At 51.5% G+C, this 27,588-nt stretch overlaps 2 protein-coding genes across 2 annotated transcripts; one reads left to right on the top strand and one right to left on the bottom strand.

Annotated features, from left to right (window-relative positions):
* Window positions 1–65: 65 nt before the first annotated feature.
* On the bottom strand, window positions 66–14,276 carry LOC121479221 (keratin-associated protein 10-7-like). The gene is made up of 4 exons (XM_041734685.1): window positions 14,177–14,276; window positions 13,120–13,234; window positions 298–900; window positions 66–204 (listed from the first exon to the last, which is right to left on the bottom strand). Exons 1-4 carry the CDS (start codon window positions 14,274–14,276, stop codon window positions 66–68), a joined length of 957 nt encoding a protein of 318 aa, XP_041590619.1.
* Window positions 14,277–17,388: 3,112 nt separating this feature from the next.
* Window positions 17,389–26,034, top strand: LOC121479220 (keratin-associated protein 10-8-like). Its single transcript, XM_041734684.1, is given in 4 exon segments — window positions 17,389–17,437; window positions 17,917–18,061; window positions 25,310–25,867; window positions 25,869–26,034. Coding segments are annotated over 4 exon segments (918 nt in total).
* Window positions 26,035–27,588: the final 1,554 nt, after the last annotated feature.

Genomic DNA, 27,588 nt, shown 5'->3' with positions numbered 1-27,588 from the left:
TGTCCGGGAGGCCCACCATCCCTGGGTTGGGGCCTGAGCCCAGCGCCCCAGGGGCACGTGCCCCATCAGCGGGAGCACACGGGGCGGCACAGCAGGGACATGCTAGAGGCCTGGCGGCAGCAGCTGGGCTGACAAGGGGAGGAGGATGAGCAGCAGGCGGGTCTGCACACAGGGCGGCAGAGAAGGGACATGCAGGAAGAGGGTCTGCAGGGGCTGGGCTGGCAGCAGGGGGAGTTCTGGCAGCAGACGGGCTTGCAGCAGATGGGCTTGCAGCAGACAGGGGTGCAGCACACGGGCTTGCAGCAGACAGGGGTACAGCAGACAGGCTTGCAGCAGACAGGGGTGCAGCAGACGGGCTTGCAGCAGACAGGGGTGCAGCACATGGGCTTGCAGCAGACAGACACACAGCTGTCTTCCTGGCAGGGGGAGGAGCTGCAGCAGGAGGGCTGGCAGCTAGACTGCTGGCAGCAGGGGGAGGCTGAGCAAGGGGATGCCTCACAGCAGACGGGCTTGCAGCAGACAGGGGTGCAGCACACGGGCTTGCAGCAGACGGGGGTGCAGCAGAGAGGGGTGCAGCAGACAGGGGTGCAGCACACGGGCTTGCAGCAGACAGATGCACCGCAGCCCTCCTGGCACGGTGAGCAGCTGCAGCACGAGGGCTGGCAGGAGCCGGGGCAGGCTGATGGGCAGGAGCTGGACCCGCAGCTCGCAGGGGTGCAGAGGAGGGTCAGGCAGGAGGTCGGGGCGCAGCAGGGGGGCTCGCAGTAGCTCTCAGGACAGTCATCCACCTGCCAGGAGGAGTCGGGGCAGGAGTCACCGGAGCCAGGCAGGCAGACACGGCTGTCGTAGCTCAGGTCGCTGGAGCAGACGGACAGGGTGGAGGCGGCCATGGTGTGGGTGCTGGAGCGGGGTGTGGGTGCGGGTGAGTGTGTGGGTGCGGGTGCGGGTGTGAGTGTGTGAGGTGCTGGGCTGTTGGCTTTTATAGCCCTCCTGGTGCTTGTTTTGTCCCAACAACAGGCTTAGTGAAGCCTCCCCTTCCTTATTGTTCAGCTTGTTTATTCCCACGGGCTGGTCACCGTCTGCCCCTGGTTTGTAGGGCTCCCGACCTGCATTTGTCCTCAGAGGAAAGACCGTGGAAATGCCTTGATGCTTTTGTGGAGACCATAGCAATAGGTGATTTTCTTAAAGTGACAGCTTGTGCTCCCTCCCACGGTGGGGGGCCGGGGCGCCGTTCTCCTCCAAGGGAAGGGCTGAGGCTGGAGCAATCTTGGAACGTGGGCTTTGAGCGGGAGTGAGATGTTTAGCCCTGGACAGTTCTGATGAGGCTCAAGTGGCCTGGCCATGGGGTTTGTGGGCTGTGGGCTGATGTTGCTGGTTGTAGTGGGTGTTGATGGGGCATGGGTCTCCCAGGACAGAGCCCTAGGGCAGGTGTGAGAAAAGCGTCCTGGGGGCAGAGACTGGCGCATAGACAGGGCCAAGGACCCGGATGCAGGTTAGCACAGTAGGAATAACCATGATGGGCAATGCATTTGCTTCATTGCTTCCTGCCCAGATGCTTGGTTCCATGCCTGAGACGTAGTGAGTATGCAACACCTGCACGGCCCCCATGCCCTCACGGACACTTGGCCGCCATCCTCTGCCGAGCCCCTGAAGCGGCGAGGGCAGGGCCTTGGTGATGCTTTGAGCTGCAGGGCTCCATCAAGACTCGTGTGGACAGTGGGCGTCAGGGTTTAAAGCCTCATCAGCTCTGATGGGTGGGACTGGGGGCTGCCCTGGGGGCGGCAGGGCAGTCAATCCTCAGTGGAGAAATGGTATCATCTCAAAGAAATAATGACTTAAAACTTTCCAAATCTATTGAAAAACTTTAATCTACACATCCAGGAACTCAATGCACTGCTAATGGGGCAGGCGCAAAGACCCACAAACGGACCCATCGCGGTGAGGGTGCTGACAGTCGAAGGCAGGAGAAAAGCATCGAGTCACCCACGAGGGCACACCGTGAGTTCCACAGCCAAGTTCTCATCATAGACGGGGGATGAGGTCGTCAAAGTGCTCAAGAGAAAAGAAGTGTCAATCAGGAATCGTCTGTCCAACAAGGCTAGTTTTACAAATGAGTCAGAATACATTCCCAGGGAAATAAAAACGGAGGGAATTTGATGTTGGCAGGCCCCCCATAGAAGATGCAGTGAGGGGAGTCCCTCAGGCTGAAGGGGAGCAACCCCAGCTGGGAATTCTGATCCCCAGGGGGACAGGAAGCACACCAGTGAAGGTGGTCACGTGATTACAACGGACGGTGCAGATGCGTGCTTTTCTCCCTCACTGAGTCTTAGACGGCTTGCTAAGTTGGAAAGCAGCTGCCTACACGGAATTGCACGTACCCCTTTGCTGGGCCTGTGTGTGATGTGATGTATTTGACAACATGGGACCAACGAGGCAGGTGGGAGCAAAGCCGCATCCAGCAGAGGAAATGACCCTAGATGGCAACTCAGATGCACAGGAAAACGTGAAAAGAACTAGAAACGATAAAAGGCTGTAAATAGAATACTCACTTTCCCGTCTTCTCTCAGCTTCTTAGAAGTCATAAAAGCATCTTAGGTAATAATTATGACAATATATTGAGTGGTTTTCAACATTGACAGATGGAGTATATGTAAGAGCAAGACCACAAAGAGATAGGAAGGGATGGAGGTCTGTAGAAACAGCGTGTTTTTACGCCACTGGAATTGACTTAGTGTAAACAGGAAGCTGATTCTACTAAGTTTAAATATATGGAAGCCCTAGAGCAAAACTAGGAAAAAAACTAAAAAGAAAGAAAGAAAGAAAGAAAAACCATTAAAGATACAAAATGCTGAATGAGAAAATATTCACTAAGTGCAAAAGAGTGTGTCAAAGGAGAGAGAGAGGAGCCCACACGAGAAGACACGGGACAGAGAAAGCGGAACAGCAAAGCAGCAGGCAAGATGCAGCTGCAGCCAACTCGCGCCACTGGTGGAGAGCGTGTTACGGACAATCGCCACGCAGGCTGGGTTAGCCCAGAGCTCCCAGCGTTAGAACTAGAGTTAGGTTCCTGTGGGCCCCTGGTCCCATCTTCATCAACCGATCAATACGGAGCCTTGTATGTGTGTCTAGGAGAATCTCAGCGTCTTCCTTCACTGTAATGCTTGTGACAGCAGGTGTGTGGGTTTTTCCCACCGACCAGCCCTCTGATGCCCTCTGGGTGTCCCACGACTCAGTTCCAATCCAACCCTAACCTAGTGCAGGCAGATTCCCAGGTTAAGGACTCAGGCCCGCAAGACTGGCTCCACTTCAGATGCCAGCAGTAGACACCCTGTCACCCACAACTTCCATCTGACTCAGCTACAAATCAGAGGTTCCCATGACCTCCTCCTCGGGTTCAATCCTCTGCTAGGGCACCTCACGGAACCCAGGAAAAGAGCTGACTTCCTATTGGTGACCTTATTGCAAAGGATATTTTGCAGACAGACAGCCACGTGGAGGGATACACAGGGCGAGGGCTGCGCGGGTCCTGGGTGAAGGAGCTTCTCTCCCTGCAGAACTGGGGTGCGCCACCCTCCTGGCACGTGGACATGTTCATCAAACTGGAAGCTCTCAGAATTCCATACATTTGGATTTTTAGGGAAGCTTCACTGTGTAGGCATGGTTGATTATTAATTCAATTTCTAGCCCCTCTCCCCTTTCTTGAGGACAGGGATGGGGCTGAAAGCACCAGGCTTCTAATCAGAGCTTGGTCTTTCTGGTGAGTAGCCCCCATCCTGAAGCCAACTAAGAATTACCTCATTATAACAAATTCATTCCTATCACCCAAGAAATTCCAAGGGATTTAGGAGTGCAGTGTTAGAAACTGTGGTCAGAGACCAAACTTTAGTGAAAACCAAGGACAGAGACATATATATATTTTACCATATATATATAATATGTCAAAATACATTATTATTTCACAGTGAATACTTAATATTCATTGCTGACTCTTTAACACTGAAGTCCCTTCCAACAGCAACATAACACACCTGAACGAAGCTTATCTATCACATGAATTTTCTCTGTGAGGCACATCACAGCCTTCCTGATTTATGAGGCCATTTCAAACAGTGACATCACCAAAGAGAAGCACAAGAACATGGAAAGTGTGGCACTAAATAGACATCACAGGACACTTGTTTGCAGCATTAACTGAAATAAGACGTGGAGCATCTTGTTTGACCTCAGCTGGGAACACGCATGTGGGGACACCCAATGTTTTGCTGTTCTGTGCATGTCCACAAATGAATGTGAAGCCACCGTGAGTACTGACTTTGAGGCTACAAATCAATTTTAGTGAGTAGGTGAACTTGTAAATGCGATATTCATGAATAAAGAGGATCAACTATACATTAATAATAACATCAATTATGAATTAATACAATCAAAGGGAAGATTGTTCTACTGAATAAAATTGATTCAACTATACACTCACTATAGGAAATGCACTTTTATAGTAAAAGATACAGCTAGATTGAAAGTAAAATGATAGAAAAAGATATACCATGGAAACAGCAACCACAAGAAGATATTAATATTTTACTAACATCAGATAAAGTAGACTTTAAAAAAATTGCTACTGGAGACAGAGTGACATTTTATAGTGATAAAAAGTCAATCCATGAGGAATATATAATAATTATAAACATACACGCAAATAATAACAGCACCAAAATACACAATCAAAAGCTAACAGACATACAGGAAAAAACAGAATAATATTCATTGAAGACCTCAATATCCCAATTTCAACAATGGACAGAACAACCTGAAAGAAGGTCAATAAGGTCACAAAGAACAGCGCTGCAAACCAGCAAGACCTAATGGACATCTGTCAGACACCTCCGCCACCAACAGCAGAGTATAGCCTCTTCAGAAATGCACACAGTATCCTCAGAATGGAACATAGGCTAGGCCATAAAACAAACCCCAATATGTTAAAATGGATAGAAATAACACAAACTGTGTTTTCTGGCCACAATGGAGTGATATTAGAAATTAGTAACAGAGGGCTCCTGGGTGGCTCAGTGGCTGAGTATCTGCCTTCAACTCAGGTTTTGATCCTGGGGTCGTGGGATCGAGTCCCTCATCTGGCTCCCCACAGGGAGTCCACTTCTCCCTCTGCCTGTGCCTCTGCCATTCTTTGTGTCTCTCATGAATAGATAAATAATATCTTAAAAAAAGAAATTAGTACCAGAAAAAATTGGAGGGATTCATAAACATGTGGAAATTAAACAACACACTCCTAAATAACCAAAAGATCAAAGCAGAATCAAAAAGAAAATCATACAATACTTTTAAATGAATGAAAGTGAAAAACAAAATACTATAATTTATGGAATGCAGCTATAACACTTCTTAGAGATTTACAGCTGTAAGCACCTATACTAAGAAAGAAGAAAGGCCTCAAATCAATTACCTAAACTTTCACTTTAAGGCACTGCAGACAAGCAGAAGGAAGGAAATAATAAAGATTAGGGCATAAATAAGTGAGATAGAGACTAGAAAAGTGAGAAAATCAATAAAATTGGCTCTTTGAAAAGATAAAATTGACAACATTTTAGCTACATTGATCATGAAAAAGAGAGGTGGAGAAGACTCAAATAATGAGAATCACAAATGAAAGAGGGGACACTGCTATCAGCCTTACAGAAATAAAAAGGATTACAGAGAAATGCTATGAACAACTATATGCCAATAAAGTATATAAATTAGATTAAATGGATACTTGAGAACAAGATAACTGCAAAAGTAGTTACTCTGAGAGCTCTAGAGAATCAGTTTTGTTTTTTTTAAGATATATATATTTTAAAGATTTTTATTTGTGTATAAATGTGAGACACAGAGAAAGAGGCAGAGACACAGGCAGAGGGAGAAGCAGGCTCCCTGCGGGGAGCCCAATGCAGGACTTGAACCCAGATCCCAGGATCATGACCTGAGGCAATGGCAGATGCTCAACCACTGAGCCACCCAGGTGCCCCAAGTTTTGTTTTGTTAAAGAAAATCTAAATCCATGGGAAAACATCCCAATTCAAGGATGAGAAGACCTGACACTATGCAGATGGCAGTTGTCTCCCATTTACACACTTATGCAATCCTTATCAGAATCCAAGTTGACTTCTTAGTACAAATTGAAAGTTGTTGTTAAAATTCATATGGAATGCAGAATAAGCCAGAGCAGAATAGCCCAAACAACCTTGAATAAGAACAAATTTGGGGGCCCCTGGGTGGCTCAGTTGATTAAGCATCTGCCTTCAGCTCAGGTCATGATCCCAGGATCCTGGAATGAAGCCCTGCATCAGGGTCCTTGCTCAGTGGAGCCTGCTTCTCCCTCTGCCTCTCTCCTTCCCCCTTTCCCCCTGCTTGTGTGCACGTGCTTTCTCTCTCTCTCTCTCTCTCTCTCTCTCTCCTTCCCCCTCTCTCTCTCTCTCAAATAAATAAATAAAATCTTTTAAAAATTGGAAGACACACATTTACCAATTTCAAAATTTACTACAAAGCTATACTTACTAAGACAGTATGGTACTGGCATAAGGATAGACAATAAATTGGTATTTATTGATTCATCAATGGAATACAATTGAGAGTCCAAAAGTAAATCCATATATCTATGGTCAATTGACTTCAACAAGGGATTAAGACCAATCAATAGGGAAAGTATGGTCTCTTCAACAAATAGTGGTGGGACTGCTGGACATCTGTGTGCAAAAGAAGGAAGTGGGCCACTACCTCTCACCAAAATTAATTACAAAAATTAACTCACAAACTCACATGGACCAAAGACTAAAATAAAATCACTAAAGTTATAAAACTATTAGAAGTAAACATTGGGGTAGGTTTTCTTGACCTCAGATTTGGCAGTGGATTCTAAGATATGATGTTAAAAGTATAAGCAAGAAAAGAAAAAAAAAGATAAATCTGGCTTCATAAAAATTAAAAGGTTTTGTGCTTCAAAGAACACTACAAAGGTGAAAAGACAATCTACAAAAGAGGAGAAAATATTTGCAAGTCATATATGATATGGGGCTTCAATTTAAAATACATAGAAAATTCATCACTCCACAACAAGAAAAAATTCAGTTAAAATTAGGCAAGGGGGATCCCTGGGTGGTGCAGCGGTTTAGCACCTGCCTTTGGCCCAGGGCGCGATCCTGGAGACCCGGGATCGAATCCCACGTCAGACTCCCGGTGCATGGAGCCTGCCTCTCCCTCTGCCTCTCTCTCTCTCTCTGTGTGTGTGTGTGACTATCATAAATAAATAAAAATTAAAAAAAAAGAAATGGGATATTGCCTAGGGCTTGGTACACTTTAAGTGCTCACAAAATGTTAAAAATTAATTAACAATGCTATGTCCTTCTTTCATCATACCTGGCCAAGGTCTCTTTCTTTCTTTAAAAAAAAAAATTAGGCAAGGGACTTGGATATGTATTTCTCCAAAAAGATGGACAAACAGCCAACACACACATGAAAAAACATAAAACATTATTATTCATCACAGAATGAAAATCAGGACCCCATGAGATGCCACTTGCTGCCCATGAAGATGGCTAGATTAAAAAAATAAGATCATAAGAAGTGTTGACAAGGATGTGGACAAATTGCAAGATAGTGCAGCTACCTCGGAAAACAGTCTGGCAAGTCCTAAAAAGTTAATCATAGAGGGATGCCTGGGTGGCTCAGTTGGTTAAGCATCTGACTCTTGATTTCAGCTCAGGTCATGGTCTCAGGGTTGTGAGATCAACCCCCATGTTGAGCTCCAGGCTGAGCTCAGAGCCCACTTAAGATTCTCTCTCTCCCTTTCCCTTTGCACCCCCCCTTAAAAATGTAATCATAGAGTCGCCATATGACCCAGCAAGTCCACACCTAACTATATACCCAAGAGAATTAAAAATATATGTCCATACGAAACTATGTATGTAAGGTTTATAGGAGCACTATTCACTGGGGCCAAAGGGTAGAAACGGCCCAAATGTCCATCCACTGATGAATGGATAAACAAATAGTCATATGTCCATGCAGTTGAAAATGATTTAGCCAAGAAAGGAAGGAAGTACTGATGAATGCTCCACACACATGAACCTTGAAGACACGCTACATGAAAGAAGCCAGGAGCAAGACCATATATATGTGAATGGATCCATTTACATGAAATGTCCAGAGTAGGCAAACAAGTAGGACATAAAGTCAACTAGTTGTTGCTGGTTACAGGGGGTGGGGTAACCCAGGGGCATGGGGGGGGGGGTCTTCCTGAAGTGGTGGCAAGTGGCAAATTGCCCACAGAAGGGTTGCACACATAGTTGGGGACACTGAACATCACCAAACTGCGCACTTGGCACAGAGAATTAGGGAATGGTGTGGTATGGGAAGTGTAGCTCAAAGAAGCTGTTAAAAAAAAATCATCTTTCAGACCTAAAAATGCACAGAGATTGAAAGTGAAGGGATGGAGAAATATCTATCATGCAAATGGATGCCAAAAGAAAGCTGGAGTAGCCATACTTAGATGGGACAAAATAGACTTTATTTATTTTTTTAAATAAATTAATTTTTATTGGTGTTCAATTTACCAACATACAGAGTAACACCCAGTGCTCATCCCGTCAAGTGCCCCCCTCAGTGCCCGTCACCCATTCACCCCCACCCCCCGCCCTCCTCCCCTTCCACCACCCCTAGTTCGTTTCCCAGAGTTAGGAGTCTCTATGTTCTGTCTCCCTTTCTGGTATTTCCCACACATTTCTTCTCCCTTCCTTTATATTCCCTTTCACTATTATTTATATTCCCCAAATGAATGAGAACATACACTGTTTGTCCTTCTCCGATTGACTTACTTCACTCAGCATAATACCCTCCAGTTCCATCCACGTTGAAGCAAATGGTGGGTATTTGTCATTTCTAATGGCTGAGGAATATTCCATTGTATACATAGACCACATCTTCTCTATCCAGTCATCTTTCGATGGACACCGACTTTAAAACAAAGCCCATAACAAGAGACGAAGAAGGACACCATGTCATAACAAAGGGGACAACCCATCAACAAGATGTAACAACTGTAAATATTTGTGTCCCTAACTTGGGAGCGAGCAGCCAAATACATACAACAGCTAATCACAAACATAAAGGAACTCGTGGATAACGATACAATAATAGTAGGGGACTGAACATCCCCCTCACAGCAATGGACAGATCATCCAAGCAGAAAATCAACAAGGAAACAAGGGCTTTGGATGACACATTGGGCCAGGTGGATTTCACAGATATATGAGGAACATTCCATCCTAAAGCAGCAGAATACACATCCTTCTCGAGGCACACGCAACAGTCTCCAGCACAGATCACACTGGGTCACAAATCAGCCCTCAACACGTACACAAAGACTGAGATCTTTTCATGTGCATTCTCAGACCACAGCGCTGTGAGACTTGAAGTCAGCCACAAGAAAATATTTGGAAAGACCACAAATACGTGGAGGTTAAAGGACATCCTACTAGAGAATGAATGAGTCAACTGGGAATTAAGGAGGAAGTTTAAAACACATGGAAGTAAATGAAAATGAAAACACAACAGGTTGGAACGTTTGGGATGCAGCAACGGCTGTCCCAAGAGGGAAGTATACAGCAATGCAAGCCTACCTCAAGAAGGAAGAAAATCTCAACTACAGAACCTAACCTTACACCTTAAAGGAGCTGGAGAAAGAACAACAAATAAAGCCTAAATCCAACAAGAGAAGAGAAATAATAAAAATTAGAGCAAAAATAGGGGTGTCTGGGTGGCTCAGCTGGTGAAACATCTGCCTTCAGCTCAGGTCATGATCTCAGGGTTCTGGGATCCAGTCCAGCTTCACGCACCCTACTCAGCAGGGAGTCTGCTTCTCTCTCTTCCTCCACCCCTCCCCCTGCCATTCTTTCTCTCTCTCCCCCCTTAAATAAATAAATAAATAAATAAATAAATAAATAAATAAATAAAATATTAGATCAGAAATAAACAATACAGAAACAAACAAAAACCCAGTAGAACAGATCAATGAAACCAAGAGCTGGTTCTTTGAAAGAATTAATAAAATTGATAAATCCCTAGCCAGTCTTATCAAAAAGAAAAGAGAAAGGACCAAAATAAATGAATCATGAATGAAAGAGGAAAGATCACAACCAACACCACAAAAAATAATCATAAGAGAATATTATGAAACACCATATGCCAACAAATTAACAACCTAGATGAAATGGATAAATTCCTAGAAACATACAAACTACCGACACTGAAACAGAAAGAAATTTCTGGAAAATTTGAACAGATCAATAACCAGCAAAGAAAATGAATCCATAACCAAACACCTCCCAACAAACAAAAGTCCTGGGCCAGATGGCTTCCCAGGGGAATTCTATGAAACATTTTTTTTAAGTTTTTTTTTTAATTTTTTATTTATGATAGTCACACACACACAGAGAGAGAGAGGCAGAGACATAGGCAGAGGGAGAAGCAGGCTCCATGCACCGGGAGCCCGATGTGGGATTCGATCCCAGGTCTCCAGGATCGCGCCCTGGGCCAAAGGCAGGCGCTAAACCGCTGCGCCACCCAGGGATCCCTCTATGAAACATTGAAAGAAGAGTTAATACCTATTCTTCTTGAACTATTCCAAAAGACAGAAAAGGAAGGAAAATGTCCAAATTCACTCTATGAGGCCAGCATTACCCTGATACCAAAACCAGATAAAGACGCCGCTAAAAAAGAGAACTACAGGCCATTAACCCTGATGAACATGGATGCAAAAATCCTCAACAAGACACTAGCAAATCAAATCCACAAGATATTTAAAAAGTCATTCACCACAATCAAGTGGGATTTATTCCTGGACTGAGGGGTGGTTCAATATTCACAAATCAATCCATGCGATACATCACATCAATAAGAGAAAAGAGAAGAACCATGTGATCATTTCAATAGACACGGAAAAGGCATTTGACAGAGTACAGTATCCATTCATGATAAAAACCCTCAACAAGGTAGGTTTAGAGGGAACCCACCTCAACCCAATAAAGGCCATATGAGAAAGTCCACAGTGAACACCATCCTCAGTGGGGAAGAACTGAGAGCCTGTCCCCTGAGGTCAGGAGGAGGACAGGCACGTCCACTCTCACCACTGTTGTTCGACCTAGAACTGGAAGTCCTAGTCTCCATGGTCAGACAACAAAAAGAACTAAAAGGCCTCCACATCGGCAAGGAAGAAGCCAAACTTTCACTACTTGCAGACGACATGACGCTCTATACAGAAAACCCGAAAGTCTCCACCAAAAAAACTGCTGGAACTGATTCGGGAATTCGGGAAACTCTCAGGACACAAAGTCAAGGTAGAGAAATCTGTTCCATTTCTGTGCATCAGTAATGAAGCAGCAGAAAGAGAAGTTAAGGAATCAACCCCATTTATAATTGCACCAAAAATCAAGAAGCTACCCAGGAATAAGCCTAACCAAAGACGTAAAAGATCTGAAAACTACAGAACACTCATGAAAGAAATTGAAGATGACACAAAGAAATGAAAGGCATTCCACGCTCACGGATTGGAAGACCAAATATTGTTAACATGTCCGTGCTACCCAGAGCGATCTACACATTCAGGGCAATGCCTATCAAAATACCAGCAGCATTTTTCACAGAGCTGGAACAAGCAATCCTAACATTTGGGTGGAACCACGAAAGACCCCAAATAGCCAAAGCAGCCCTAAAAAGAAAACCGAAGGGATCCCTGGGTGGCGCAGCGGTTTGGCGCCTGCCTTTGGCCCAGGGCGCGATCCTGGAGACCCGGGATCGAATCCCACATCAGGCTCCCGGTGCATGGTGCCTGCTTCTCCCTCCGCCTGTGTCTCTGCCTCTCTCTCTCTCTCTGTGACTATCATAAATAAATAAAAAAAATTAAAAAAAAATTAAAAAATAAAAAAAATAAAAATAAAATAAAAAGAAAACCGAAGCCGGAAGCATCACAACTGCAGACTTCCAGCTGCACTACAAGGCTGCGATCATCAAGACAACCTGGTGCTGGCACAACAGCCGACTCACAGACCAATGGAACAGAAGAGAGAACCTAAACATGGACCCTCAACTCTATGGTCAGCTCATTTTTGACAAAGCAGGAAAGAATATCCAGTTGAAAAAAGACAGTGTCGGGATCCCTGGGTGGCTCAGCGGTTTAGTGCCTGCTTTCGGCCCAAGGTGTGATCCTGGAGTCCCGGGATCGAGTCCCACATCAGGCTCCCTGCAGGGAGCCTGCTTCTCTCCCTCTGCCTGTGTCTCTGCCTCTCTCTCTCTCTCTGTGTCTCTCATGAATAAATAAATAAAATCTTAAAAAAAAAAAAGAAAAAGAAAAAGAAAAAAGACAGTGTCTTCAACAAATGGTGCTGGGGAAACCGGACAGCAGAGGAGTGGAACTGGACCGTTTCCTTATACCAGACACAAATACATTCAAAATGGGTTAAATACCTAAATGTGACACCTGAAACCATAAAAATCCTGGAAGAGAGCACAGGGAGTAATTTCTCTGACATCTGCCATAACATGTTTCTAGATAAGTCTCCGGAGGCGAGGGAAGCTACTGGGACGTCGTCAAGATGAAACGCTTCCTCACAGCAAAGGAAACAGCCAACAAAACTAAAGGACAACCTACAGGATGGGAGAAGGTATTTGTAAAGACAGATCGGGTAAAGGGCTGGTGTCCAAGATCCATGAAGAACTCAACAACCCCAAAATGTAAAAAATCCAATTAAAAAATGGGCGGAAGACGTGAGCAGACACGTCTCCAGTGGAGACCCACACAGGGCCCCAGACACGTGGGAAGATGCTCCACGTCCCTCGCTGTCCTGGACACACACACCAACACCACGTGGGACCCCCCACCCCATCCCGCAGGCCCAGCAGGACGGCCACCGTCGGGAGGCGACAGGTGCAGGGAGGATGTGGAGAAAGGGGAGCCTCTCTGCGGCTGGTGGGAACGCAGGTGGGGGGGCCACGGTGGGGACGGGGTGGGGGGGGTGGCCTCAGGGAGCCCGACACGGAGCTGCCCTCCGACCTGGCAGTTGCACTGCTGGGTACCGACCCTGCAGCCCAGAGGCGGTGAGCTGCAGGGGCACCTGCACCCCCGCGTTCCCTGCGGCCGTGTCCACGGGGGCCGTGCCGCGGGAGGAGCCTCGATGTCCACGGACACATGCTGGAGGAAGACGTGGTCCCTGCGCACCCCGGGTGTCACTCGGCCGTCAGAGCGGGGAGATCTCGCCATTTACACTGACGTGGGGGGAGCCGAGGGCGTGATGCCGAGGGGGGCGAGTCGGCCGGGGAGAGACATGATCGCACGGCCCCCTCACACGGGGTATTTAAGAGACAGAACAAAGGAGCAAGGGGGGCAAAGGGAGAGAGAGACAAACCAAGAAACAGATGCAGCCCCAGAGAACATGCTGCCGGTCACCAGAGGGGAGGCGGGGGAGGAGATGGGGAGTCGGGCGTGCACCTGTCCTGATGGGCACTGGGTTCTGTTGCAAATGTTGAATCATCCATTGCAAGCCCGAAACTAATATTACCCTGTATGGCAACTACCTGGAATTTATTATTTTTTAAAGATTTATTTATTCATAGAGACAGAGAGAGAGAGAGAGAGGCAGAGACACAGGCAGAGGGAGAAGCAGGCTCCATGCAGGGAGCCCACGTGGGACTCGATCCGGGGTCCCCAGGATCACGCCCTGGGCTGCAGGCAGCGCCAAACCGCTGCGCCACCGGGGCTGCCCAACTACTTGGAATTTAAATTAAAACTTAAAAAAAAAAAAAAAACTCTTTAATGGCAATACACGCGTGGGAATCGTCCACAGAATGGAGTCCTTGCGTCCAAATATTTGGAGTCGTGCTCAGGACATAGCTTAGAAGATGGAGTCTTTAAGCTGAGAAGTGGAATTTATATAAAATAGAAGAAAATGGAAATTATGGAACAGGGAAAACGCAAAGACTTGGGAGAGAAAACGCAGCCGAGTCGAAGGCACGAAGAGAGGGCTTTCGTGAGCAGACGTCCCCGGGGCGTGGAGCAAGCCCACGGGGAGGATCGCGGCCAGGGCGGACGGCCTTTCCGTCCTTATCTGAGATTCCGAGTGGGTCCCAGGCCTACGTGCGGCACGGTCCGGGGCCCCGCGGGGGAGCAGGGCTGGGCACCGAGGGTCCTCAGCTTTGGGGGCGGCGGGCCGAGGGGGCGGGAATGCTGGCTGCATCTGGGCTGAAGGGGCCGCAAGCCAGGGGTCATCGGGCCCCGAAGGGCACGCTCTCCATTTCCCGAGGACAGATGTCAAACTGAGAAGTCCAAGCATTGTCCCCGAGCCTTGGACCGGTCAGCCCACCTCGCGATGGTGCCACGGGCTCCGCCAGCACGCGGGCTGTGATGGGGACCTCACTACCTATGGGGACAGCCGCTTAACCCCGAAGATGCCCCGGAGCCCACAGGAGAGGCCTGGCCGCGGTGGGGGGGGGGGGGAGTAAGGAGCGTCACTGACCTTCGGGGGAAGACTGGGAACTTTCAAGGTTATGACGATTGAAAACTCTTCAGGGAAGAGGTCGCACCGGAAGAAAATCCTCGAGGCAGGGAAGCTGACGGCGTGGGGGGCGGCGGCCGAGAGCTGGAGTCCTCGCACGCCGTGGGCCTGGGTCACCCTGATTCCGCCCGCAGCGCCATTCGGAGGGACGGCCTCTGCCAGGATGTCCAGGGGGCGCAGGTCTGTGTCGGGGAAACCACAGGTGGGTTAGACGCGCCCCGCGAGTGTCCCCTCTGCCGGCGAGGGTCAGCACCCCTGGGTCTGCAGGGACCCCCCCACCCCGGCTTTCCCAGAGGGAGCTACACTCGCACTTTCCGGGGCTCGCTGCCTCCCGGCCGATGGCCTCGCACCATGCTGGGCATGCGAGGGGACAGAGGGAGGACGGCCCGGGGAGGGCATGCCCCGTGCTCCACGTGGGGCTCCGTGACCTGTGTTCCCGCGTGCCGTGGAAGCGTGCAGCCTCCCCTGTGCACCACAGGCCGCCCGGGACCGGGCACTGCTCCTCGCGCGCACCGTAGGGAGGCAGATACGGCGCCGGAGAACCTCTGCCTGCTCTTCAAGGTCGTCGGAGCGTGGCTGATGGGCGGGCCGGCCTCCGCCGGGGCCCACGACGGGAAGGGAAGTGGGGAGCCCACGCAGTGCCAGGGGCCAGCGGGGCCCAGCCTCCGGAAGGGAAGGGAGGGGCTTCCCTGGAGCGGAGCCACGGCCACCTCCTGGACCCCCACCTGGACCCTGCCCGACCCGACCCCGACCCAGCCACCGCGTGCCTGGCTAGGTACGGAGCCAGAATGAATTAGCCGCTTCTGGAGCCGCCCCTGGGCCCGGGGGCCTGCTGAGGGCCTGGGCCTCACACGGGGGTGCTGGGCCCACGGCCCGTGGTCAGCAGGTAGCAGTGATCACAGTGGAGCTGACCTGAGCCCACGGTGGTGCATCAGGGATGCCCTTCCCCGCCTCCCGGAGCCACTGTCCCTCGATGCAGGGTCACTCCCAGGAGGGAGCAGCCTCGCCAGGACAACAGGCCCTGTGACCAGGGCCTTCAGGGGCTTTCTGGGCAGTGACAGCCCAGCGAGGCTCCCAGCACGTTCCCGCTCGCGTGGGCGTGGGGCACAGTGCTCCCGACAGTGGGGCCTGTGCACATCGCGCACCTGGCGACTCCACGTTCCCAGAAGAGCGCGGCCAGCGCCCGGCGGGCAGTACCTGCTAAGTAAACGTCTCCCAGACTGAAGCAAGGAGCCTCCAGGGCCCGGCTGCGGGCCGAGGACCGGGACCAGCCCCGCGGCGAGAGCCATCTGGAGCCGTCTGGACCCAGGCATCCGGACCCCGGCTCCCGTGAGCCCGCAGTGCCATCCGGGTTACCTGTGGGCTTGACGCCGAAGGAAATTCGGCCGGTCACTGCCTGGTCCAAGGGAAGCGGCTCTTCCCAGTGGGGTCACTGTCACCAACAGAATCCAGGGAACCGTAGCCTACCCCGGCCATTAGGGAGCCGGCGGGCTCTGTCCCCACGGGCGCTGGGCGGACGGGCACTCTTCCTGTCTGTGTGGCTCTGACCCCCGGGCCTGCTGGCAATGACAGATGGCCAGTGTTTGGGGGAGCGGGTGTCCGCCAGCTTCTGGGCACCCCCGCACAGCCCCGGCTCGTGTGGCTTCGAGGGTGCGGCTGAGTCTCCGACCCCAGGAAGGCCTCCAAGGCCCTCAGCAGGGGGCAGAAAGGGCGCTCAGCCCCCCGCCCCCTGAACCTGGGCAAGGACACCTCGTGGCAGAGCCGAGGGCCCCTCCTCAGTGAGGCTGGGGAGCATCACTCCTCTCGGGGGCCTGAGACGCGCGACCACCCACGGGGTCATGTGGGACCAGCCTGCAGAAGGACCAGCCTACAGCTCCCAGGCAGCCCGCAGAAGGACCCAGAAACCCCAGAGACACCCCCACTTAGGGGTCGAACCCATGCTCTTCCTCGAAGCACCCATGGCCGTGGCCCAAGTGGGTGTGGGGGTCCTGGGTCACTTCCAGCTTGTGGGGGTGCAGGGAGGTGACACAAGGGCCCCAACCCTGTTTTTGCAGGAAGCACAGTCAGACGGCAGCGCCGTGAGAATGGCGGTGGCCACCCACGTGGCAGAGGGGCCCTGAGGCCCGCGGGCTCTGCGGCTCTGCGGCTCAGCAGACAGACCCCGCTGCACACACCCCACGCCTCTCCCAGGACAGGGCGGGCTGAGCCCGGAGCCCCTGCCCCTCCAGCGGCCACTCCCTGCAGGGGTGAACACAGCGGGAACGCAGCCTGGGATGAGGGTGGGTGGGCCCGGCAGTGGAAGGTATAGCACAGTTTCTTCCATAAATCCAGGGAATTTAGAAAAAGTGCCAGAGGGCAGGCACCCAAGGGCAGAGAAATGACGGGACCCCCTAACGTGAGCTGCGGGGGAGTGGTCAGAGTCAGGGGGAGCCCCGTCCCGAGGGCCCTGGAGGCTGCGGCACAAGGGGCAACATCAGGACGCAGGGGAGAGGGAGGGGGCTGGAGACAGAATGATCCACGGTGAGTGTAGACGCTCCTACCACCTAATAACCCCCCGCGGGAAGCCCTCCGGGCTGTGCGCCCAGGGCCTCACAGGGCCTCACAGGGCAGGAGCCCCGGGGCAGGAAGCGCACTGGACACGGCCCAGCCTTGCCCACTGCACGCAAGGAGGGTGACTGAGGTCACACCTGCCCATCCCCTGTGACCGACTGCAGGTATGGAGCGGGTCACCAGCCTGGGCGCAGCAGGGGACACTGAGGTCCTTCCGGAGGGGGCTTGACAGGGGTGTGGACGAATGGCCATCCCGAGCGCACTGCTGGTGGCCGTCAGGTGGCGAGAGGACGGTGGGGTGGGAGTGGGGGCTGAACTGTCGGGAGGACACTGCCCGATGACCTCTGGGGTGCGCTGTGAGGACGGGCGGACAGATTCGCAGTCGTTCTTATTCACGTGTTGCATCTGCAAGCAGAGAGCAAGGGGACAGGCGCCCGGAGGGACACACAGACGGAGGGACGCTGGAGCACAGCAGCTCCGTGGAGCGACAGCGCGGCGTTTGCGGGACGATGGCCTGCGTCTTCCAGGTTTCCGAACACTGAGGGGTCACCCTGGAGGCAGCTGTGTAGGTCGCGCTGAGGTCCCACACTGCCTAGAGGGAGCTTGCTGGCACCGCGGGCTGGGGCGAGCCTGTGCTCCGGGACCTGACCCTGGCGAGCCTCGGGCTGGCGGGCACCAGGCTCGGAGTCCGGGTCCTGGGCGGATGGGTCTGGTCGGGGTCCCTGGAGGGTGTGAGGCTCCAGTAGCCACCATGCCCTAAATCCACCCTCAGCCCACTGTGAGACACTGGGCCCGGCGTGGCGGTTTAAGCGGACGCCCCCCAGGGCCTGGCCCCTCATTCAGGACCCGCGGGTCCACTGCCAGGCAGGCTGCCAGCGCCGAGAACATGCCTCAGCCTGGCTGAGCCCCGGGCACAGGCAATCAGGGTGCATGAGCAGCAAGGGGAACCCCGAATGCGGCTAATCCCAGGGAGAGCCTCTCCCTCCATTGTTTGGCTGAGCAGCCTCTTCCCCTCGCCCCACCCCTGCCCCTCCAGCCCATGCAGATGAGCAGGCTTTGCTCTGACAGATGCTCAGTCTACGGTATCCGGCTCCCCACCCACACCTTGTCTGCAGTCTGCACACACAGTTGGAGGGTTTCCAAGGTTTTGTACCTCCCCAGAAACCATCCTGCTGGTTACAGGGATGCGGGGTGACCGAGTCCACAAAGTCAAAGCCCCCACTGGAGGTTCAGACACACACGGCGATGAAGCTCTGCAAATTAATTCTAATCCGTTAGACACACGTTCACCGCAGCTGCTATATTCATGCCGAGAGGCTGTCTACACAAGCAGACCGTGACCGAGCCACCTGCGCACAGTAGCCGAACCCTGACACAGGGCCCCCACACCACCCGGGACCTGGCCAAGGACTGAGTCTCTCTTTTTCCACTGTAGGTTCTCCCCCTCCCCTGCTTGGAGTCTCTGCCAAACCCAGTGCTGTGGGGGACCCCCTGCTACAGCCAACTTGCTTCTTCTCATCTAGGTGGTCTCTGTTTGTTCTACAAAGGCTTCTTGAAAGGGCAGCTTCAGAAATCGTTTTTGTTCTCAAGGTACCTAGAGTTTAGCAGAGAAGATGCAATGGAAGCCACAAATACATTAACTCAAAACTGGCTGCACAGAAGGTCCTGAACTAGCCTCAAGGTCTTAAGGTCTGGCCCACAACTGACTCACTGTGCCGCTCAGAACCTCCATTTGCTCATCTGTAAGATAGGATGGCAGTGACCTCCCCCGTCAGGGACCCAGATGAGCAGCCGGATATTGGGGGAACCCATTACAGCAGCAAGCCAAACTGGAAGAAACAGTGAAAGCTTTAGTCACTTATCTCAAGAGGCTAAAAGCACAGGAAGTCCTGACCCCCCACCCCCCACGGAAGGACATGTGGTGGGGGTCATGCCCAGGAGCCCAGGATGAAAGCCTGCCGTGGGTTGATGAGCCCTGGGGCCCAGGAAGGAGGAAGGAGGGCTGGGTGTAGAAAAATACCGGGTACTGAGTCAGAGCGGGGTGCGGACAGGGGAGAGTAGCTTCAAGGCACCCCACAAGGAGGCCTCTAATGGAGGCACCAGGGCTACAGATGCAGATGTACATCCGAGCATGGCAGGCAGGCCTGGGTCCCTGCCACGTTTCCCCCAGGACAGCAGTGCCCTGGCTGCGTCCCAAGCCTGGTGTGTGGTGGGGCTGTGTGCTGTCCGCTGGATGAAGACCTTATGATCGCCTGTGGCTGGGCCTGATAGATCACGCATAGGATTTTTGGCCAGGAGCCAGACTCCTCGTGCCCCAGAACTGGTTCCTGGAAAGACTTTCTATATTGGAGCCAATCAAGACCCAGATTATTCAGAAGAAGCCACCTGCCTTGGCTGGGGGTCCAGGTGTGAGCCACAGCCCCTCAGCCAGTAGACTCTGCACACTCTAGACAGTCTCTAGGGAGGGGCCCCTCCACTGGGGTGGGAAGGGAGGCAGAACGAAATGGCCAAGAAAATCCTCCTTACTCTGTGGATTTCACCAATTTAAATTGTGTGCCCAGGGCCCCGGAGGAGTTTATTTCCAGGAATTTAGGTTAGGGTATTGTAAGGGTTGCCCCACTGGACAGTAAGACCGAATGTATAGCCATCATCACAAAACAGGCCAGTTTGGGCCCAGGAAGAGGCAGGTGGACCCATGGAGAGAAGAGATGGAGATCTGGAACACCCACGGCCAGTAGTCCACGCAGATCAGTGAGGAGGCCAGGGTCATTGGGAGAAAGTTATTGCAAAGCTGAGTGTCTATGGGGAGAAAACCAGGCTGAACTCCTCTCCAATCAGGATACACAGTTCAGTTCACCTCTCCAGGAGGGGTGGTTGGAAGCCATTTCTGTGACTTTGGGGTACAGATGATTACAACAAGCTCAATAAGCACAAACCATCAGAAAGAAGTCATTACACTTGCTCACATCAAAACAAGACCTTCTGCTCGCAAAGAACACCATGGGCAAGGCCAGTGGTCCTGGGACAGAATGAGAAAGTATTTGCCATAACACGAGAGGTACAGAAGGAACAGGGAACCCCTGAAAACCAACAAGGAGAACATCAGAACAATCCCTAACAAAAAAAAAAAAAGGCAACCTAAAAAAGAAGAAACCCAAATGGCCCACATATGACAAAATGCTCAAGTCAATACGAGTCAGAGAAATGCAAATTAGAACAGTAATAAGTGATCACTTTTCTCCTACTATACTGGTTTTTAAAAGGAAATAGGAAAACAATGTAAGATGGAGCATGCATGGGAAAATAACTCATGTCCCTTTTGTGTGTTCAAACCTGCTTTTTTAAAACCTGTTTTAAAGGAAACCATAGGATGTGGAACACGTTGGCACACTGGGCTTTGAGCGGGACTCCTGGACTCTCTGGGGCTGCAGCATGGATGCATGGATGCCTGGGAAGGCAAAGGCAGTGTGGCCATCAGGCCGCTGAAGCCTCAGGGAGGCACCAAAGTAGCAGCGACACCAATAACCTCACAAAGGCGTCATAGAGTGCTCTGTGGCCAGCCGGCGCTACGCGCTCCACACACATCAACGCTTTCAAAACCACACTCGTCCCCTTCAGTCACCCGGCAGAGCCAGAGCGTTCTCAGGATGCACCACACTGCCCAAGGGGTCAAGCAGACAGTATAGCAAGGACCGCGGCCTTTGCCCCCAGCTGTCCTGGGACGCGCTATGTCCTGCGGTTTCTGTCATCAGCCTTTCAGAGGCTCCGTCACCTCATCAGCAAAAGGGGATGTACCCTCCTTTCTTGTAGGGCTGTGGGAGGGACTGGAAAATACTGTCTGGCAGGCAGAAGTCGCTCCCCAGAGGCAGACTACAGTGACTGAACTGGAAATGGATGACCCATCCCTCGGGATGCAGTCAGCCTTGTGTGGGCCACATTTTCGCTCAACTATTAACTTCCTGCATGAGTCTGTGGGAGGATTTGTGTTTGCCTGCGGGAATGCAGGCGGCCAGGGCTGGCGAAGCAGGACTCTTGAGTAAGACCCACGCGGCTCGTACACAGCTGATGTTAAGTTCACTTTACATAAATCGGCAGTGGGGCATCCGGGTGCCTTAATCAGCTGACACAGAAAAATCCGCACGCAGTCTGGGAACAGGCCCACTTGCTGGACTCACACTGGCCAGCCCCAAACCAGAACCTTCTTTTCTCACCTTTCTCGCATGTTGTCCATTAGGGATAACAAGCACTTGGCCTCTCTGGGCACGTGGACATTCAGGAGGCAAAAGACAATGCACACATCACACAGACCTGGCACAGGGACAGGGGGTTTGATCTGAGCTCTTCCCGAGACAGGATGCTCAGCTGCCCTCAGGGTCCCACCCACAGAACTTGTCTCTGATGATCCAAAATGCCACCTCTTAGTCTCCTCTGCCAGGAGCTGAGAGGTGGGAGAGGCGAAGATGAAGCAGCAGTCCCTGCCCCCAGGGGACCTTTGTAATAAAAACACTGCTCTCTCCTGCCAGGCATGATTATCTCTGCAATCCAGCCAGCTTTCCATGCTCCCTTATCTCACGTCCTCCTGGCGAGTGAGAACAGGAACAGAGGATGAATCCGGCTATAGTGGCCTCAGGGATGTGGAAGTCCAAACGTCAGCACCTAGAGCTTTACCTGCCTTCCAATCCCATTGTGTGAGCGTCCTCATCAACTCTATTGCCCTTCAAATACAAGCACTGAGTCCAGGAATCACAGAATCGGAGCTGGAAATGGCCAATAGATCAGGGCTATCGACGCAGACAGGGCTGGTCGGGGGCAGCTAAAGGAGGAGGAGGTTTACAGTACTAAGTGTTTCCATTAGAAGAGATGACAGGAGTCAGATCAACCATCTAAACTTTGACTTAAGAAACTTGAAAATGGAAGGATAAGTCAGTGTGATTGCATATAATACAACTCAGTGTACATGAAAACAAGAAAAACAGAGGAGATCAATTGAAACAAAGCTAGTTCTTTGAGAAGATGAATAAAATTGATAAACTTCCAGCTAGACTGACGAGGGGGAAAAAAAACAAGAAGAAATAATTTACCAATACCAAGAATAAAAGATGGGATATTAGAACCATTTTTCACAAATTAAAAGGATAGTGAGGAGCTCTATAAACAACATTATGCCTATGTATTCAAAACCTTGTGAGGGGGCACCTGGGTGGCTCAGCAGTTGAGCGCCTGCCTTCAGCTCAGGGCATGACCCCGGGGTCCCGGGATCGAGTCCCGCATCGGGCTCCCCACATGGGGCCTGCTTCTCCCTCTGCTTGTGTCTCTGCCTCTCTGTATCTCTCATGAATAAATAAATAAAATCTTAAAAAAAAAAAACCTTGAGTGAAATGGACCAACTCTTCAGTAGGCTCTTCATTAAAGAGGAAACAGATGACCAGAAAGTCCTATTTCTATTAAAGAAAACTTCAGTTTCTCAGGAAAATCTCCTAAATATTTAAAGAAGACCAAATACTGACTCTATACAATCTTTTCTAGAAAGTATAAGAGGAAGAAACCCTTACTAACACCTTTTACAAGGGTGGCATTATCAAAACTGAACACATTGAAATAAAAGAAGGCTACAGACCAATGTCCTCACGAAAACAGACACGAAAATCCTGAATAAGATATTAGCAAGTCAAGTCCAACAACATAGAAAAAGGATGATACATCACAACCAAGTAGGGTTTATCTGGGAATTCAAGGCTGGTTCAACATTGAAAAATCAAGTCATTTAAGTACATGGCACCTCTGTGTACTGGCTCAGCAATGTCCTTTCATCTCTAATTATTTCAAAATAAAAAGCTTTAAAAATCAATTAATGTAATTTGGGATGCCTGGGTGGCTCAGCATTTGAGCTTCTGCCTTCGGCTCAGGACCTGATCCTGGCGTCTGGGATTGAGTCCCACATCAGGCTCCCTGAGTGGAGCCTGCTTCTCCCTTTCCCTATATCTCTCTCTGCCTCTCTCTCTCTCTGCGTCTCTCATGAATAAATAAATAAAAATATTTTTTAAAAATTAGTGTAATTCACCATATTGACAGACTAAAAAAGAAAATATTCATTTCAACAAATGTATAAAAAACATTCCGTGAAATCCAACATCCATTCATGATAAAAATCTTTCAGTGATAAGAGGGAGCTTTTTAGCCTGAGAAAGCTGATCCAGACAAAGCCTCAGCGACCACCAGCCAGCCAGCATGAAGACTGAATGCCTCCCCCTAAGGGCAAGCACCCGTTCGTACACTTCCTTGCTCTGCCCACGAAGAGGTGACACCCCAGCAGCAATGAGCGCACCTTGCTCCAGATCTTGGTTTCTAAATACCATCATCCACTAAAAGGAGCAGGGCTCCTTGGAGAAGTGGTGGATTCCAGGGATGCGACAGGGAGAATTTCAGAGGAGCTGGGGCCAGAAGTGAGATGTCGGGGAGCTGGAAGCCTGCTGAAAGTTACCAGACCCAAAATGAAGGAGGTCTCAATGCTCAACGCTGGGACAATCTGAACAACAAAATAATAGAAGAGTGAACTATAAGTCAAATAACAAAAACAAATATTCTTTGGTCCATAATGAAATAAAACAGAACAGGTAAATAAATGGAGGAGATGGGATAACTCCTCCTTATAGAAGGATTCTAGTTAGTAAGTGGAGGTGGAAGGCGGACGTAGAAGCTCACCCTCAGAACACCACAGTGGCCTTGCTGCAGGCACGGCCCCCAGAGGGACGCTAAAACCATTGGGCAAACATTATGGCAGAAACAGGACATTTGCAAAGTCTCATAGAATCTCCCCCCACCCCAAATATGTATTAATTACGGAGGGAAAAACAACCATATCCCCAGGGACGAGACACATCTTCATCATGTACCCCGGCTTCCCTGGACTCATTACTTCTGCGAGATTCTTCCCCAAACACAATAACCTCCGTCTAACAGCGAAGAAACTTCAGAAAACCCCAAATTTCTTCTGCAACACACGGGTTCTTCACAAGCAACAAGACATAAAGGATAAGGAAGGACCAAGAAGCTCTCTCAGACTAGAGAAGACCGGGGAGACCTTACCAATGCTGCGGGGAGTCCTAGGCCGGAGAGGGGCCATTCACGGGAAATAGGATAGGTGCCAATGCTGATTTCTAGGATTTGTCATCGATCTATGGATATGTAAGATATTACTAGAGGAAGCTGGGCGAAGGCATGGGTAAGCACACGGGTAAGTGTCCCATGAGCTCAGCTGTGCCTGGACAAGCAGGAGATGTGCGTACGTGGCTGGCCTGTCAGGCCACGTGCTACCTGCGCCCCATCCTTCCCTGCCGCAGACCACAGTCCCCAAGAAAGGAGGCCCGTTCCACATTTTCTCCCATCCCAGATCCTGGCCTTGTCTGCTTCCGAGCAGGTGCTTGCTAAGAGTCGAAGTCCTAACCCCTAGTACCTGGGAAGTGACAGTCTTCACAGATGGTCGAGATCCAGTGAGGTCACTGGGGGAGAGGAGTCCTAATCCAATACAACTGGCGTCCTTGTTAAAAAGAGAAAATGTGGACGCAGACAGGCACCCAGGGAGGATGCGGTGGGAGAATGCAGGCAGAGAGCGGGAGATGCTTCTCCAAGCCAAGGAACCCCAGGGTTGCCAGCAAACCCCCAAAGCTAAGAGAGCATGGGACAGCTTCTCCCTCACGGTCCCAGGAAGAGCCAACCCTGCCCATCCTTGATCTCGGACGTCCTGTGAGAGAATGAACCTCCCGCACGAGGCACAGGCCGGTGCTCGGCCAGCAGAGCGCTCAGCCCAGGGCCTAGGAGCCAGCACCCGCCCCCAGGTATTCCACCCCGGGGCCCCCAACAACCCCACTAAAACGACAAGAAACCTGCACTCCACCCCCAAGTTTGTTTTCTAGGACTAAAAACAGGTAGAGACTCCCAGGCCAGATTCCAGAGTTTCATGAACTGAGCAAGGACTCTTGGAAGTAAAAAGCTGTGGCTGGTTCTGCAGGACCCAGCACTTAGCACCGAGGAGGGAAGGGCAGCGGAGACGACTGCTGGGACAGCACAAGCCAGGAGGGTACGAAGAGAAAGTCAGGGCAGCTGGCACACCCACACCCACCCGCACCTGCACCTGCACACTCACCCGCACCCACACCCCGCCCCAGCACCCACACCAGGGCCGCCTCCACCCTGTCCGTCTGCTCCAGCGACCTGAGCTACGGCGGCCACGTCTCCCTGCCCAGCTCCTGCGACTCCTGCCCCGACCCCTCCTGGCTACTGCGAGGAGACTGTGAGCCCCCCTGCTGCGCCCCGGCCTCCTGCCTGACCCTCCTCTGCACCCCCGCGAGCTGCGGGTCCAGCTGCTGCCCACCAGCCTGCCCCGGCTCCTGCCAGCCCTCCTGCGGCAGCTGCTCCCCCTGCCAGGAGGGCTGCTGTGTGTCTGTCTGCTGCAAGCCCGTGTGCTGCACCCCTGTCTGCTGTAAGCCCGTCTGCTGTGAGGCATCCCCTTGCTCAGCCTCCCCCTGCTGCCAGCAGTCTAGCTGCCAGCCCTCCTGCTGCAGCTCCTCCCCCTGCCAGGAAGACAGCTGTGTGTCTGTCTGCTGCACCCCTGTCTGCTGCAAGCCTGTCTGTTGCACCCCCATCTGCTGCAAGCCCGTGTGCTATGAGGCCTCCCCCTGCTGCCAGCCCAGCCCCTGCGCCCCCTCCTGCTGCAGACCCTCCTCCTGTGTCCCTGCTCTGCTGCCCCATGTGCCTGACCTGCTGCAGCCCCACCTCAGCCCAGAAGTCCTGCTGCAGTTGGCCGTGCCCCCCCCCACCCAGTGACTGCGGTCCTCCCAGCCACCCCTCGTCAATCTGGTCTTGCCCCATGCTGAGGGGCTGCCGCTCCTGAGGACGGGGCCAGTCCCACCTGGAAGCTGACCACCACGTCCTGAACTGCTCTAGCACATGGACCAATGTCTGCTGGTCCAGTGTGCGGCTGAGCTGGACATGTAGAAAAACTAAACATCCACATGCAGTGCCGCGGCCCTGGGGAGGTCTCCTAGGAAGTCCCCACGGCAGCAGCCTCCCCTCCTTATCTCCCACCCCTCAGGAGGGTCAGCCCAGCCTCTTCAGCTCAGTGACCCTTCAGAGACCCTCAGACCCCCAGTCTCTGGACACTGACTTAAGCAAACTGAACAATAAACGCCGAAGACCAAGTAGAGCACTGGCTCCGTCCATCCTATCATTACCCCCCACCCCGACCACACGTCCTCTTCTCCCCTCTGCACACAACACTGCCGCCCTGCAGGACCCTGTGTTGGTTTCCTGTGACTCCCTGAGGTCCCCGCTGGGCAGCAGAGGGTGGGGGTGGCTATTGTAGCCCTTTGGCCACTTGGGGTCTTCCCGGGCTCATCCTTCTCCCTCCTGTACTGTCACCCATGGAATAGCTCTTTTCCTTGATTTGCCCCTGCCACTCCTCACGACAATCAGGACTAGGATCTGCTAGATCCATGTTTCTCCAAAGCATGTCCCGATGTCCTCCTAACTTTGAAATTAGCCATCTTTATCACCGTATTGCCTAAAACCTTCTCACGCGCCACTGATATTCCCCGTGTGGCGTCGGAGCTCACCGTGTGATCTGTCGCTTACATCCTCCCCTCTCTGGGTCTTCATGTCCTCTCCAAGGTCAGAGTAATAGGACTCACTCTTGCAATATTTGCAAGGATTGGCAATAATGGCAAAGGGCAAGTCCATTCTGATTACAGTGAACAGGCAGGGCCCAGGCGGACTGGTCAGGACAGAAAGACACTGTGGTGATCTCCGGGTATTTTAAGAACTCTTTAAAAACTAGGCTTGGAATACTGATGTGTTGGAGTCCTTGGAGGAAGTACTGATTCTCTTCCAATGATGATAAAATCAAGAGGGATTTTGATGTGAAGATGTCTGAGGCTTGCCCACAACTTGACTGCAGAAGAGGCGGAGGTTGTATGGGACACCGGAGCACCCACCATGTGGAAAGCCTGGTTCCAGGTAGATGAGAGTGTTCACCACACAGGGTCCCCACCACACAGCTCGATGTGGCAACTCTAACACGTGGAACAAGAGAGCAACAATAATCCCGAGAACGAGAATTCTGCGGGGGGTCTTCAGTGGCCCAGCAGAGATGGCCATTCCCAGTCACGGCAACCAGGGGGCTTCCCAAAGTCAACTCTGAGTGCAGAAGGTAACATGCTGGCAGGTGGGGGGCAGGAAGGAGGAAGCAAAACCCAGCAAGATATCCAACACTGTCACCCACTTCCACTGGCCATTTGGGAGGGGCCTCATCTCATGAAGACTTATTTCACAAAAACCAAAATCCCTGTAGTGGTAATGCATTCACTAAGAGATATTCTTTCCATTTCTAACTTAATTAGTGATAACACAAAGGTTGGAGACTCAAGGACAAACAAAAACTGTGACCAGA

The sequence above is a fragment of the Vulpes lagopus genome, chromosome 20, assembly GCF_018345385.1.
Source record: "Vulpes lagopus strain Blue_001 chromosome 20, ASM1834538v1, whole genome shotgun sequence".
In the NCBI taxonomy this organism is placed as follows: Eukaryota; Metazoa; Chordata; class Mammalia; order Carnivora; family Canidae; genus Vulpes; species Vulpes lagopus.
Note: the sequence above shows the minus strand (reverse complement) of the source record. Positions and strands in the feature narration are given on the sequence as shown.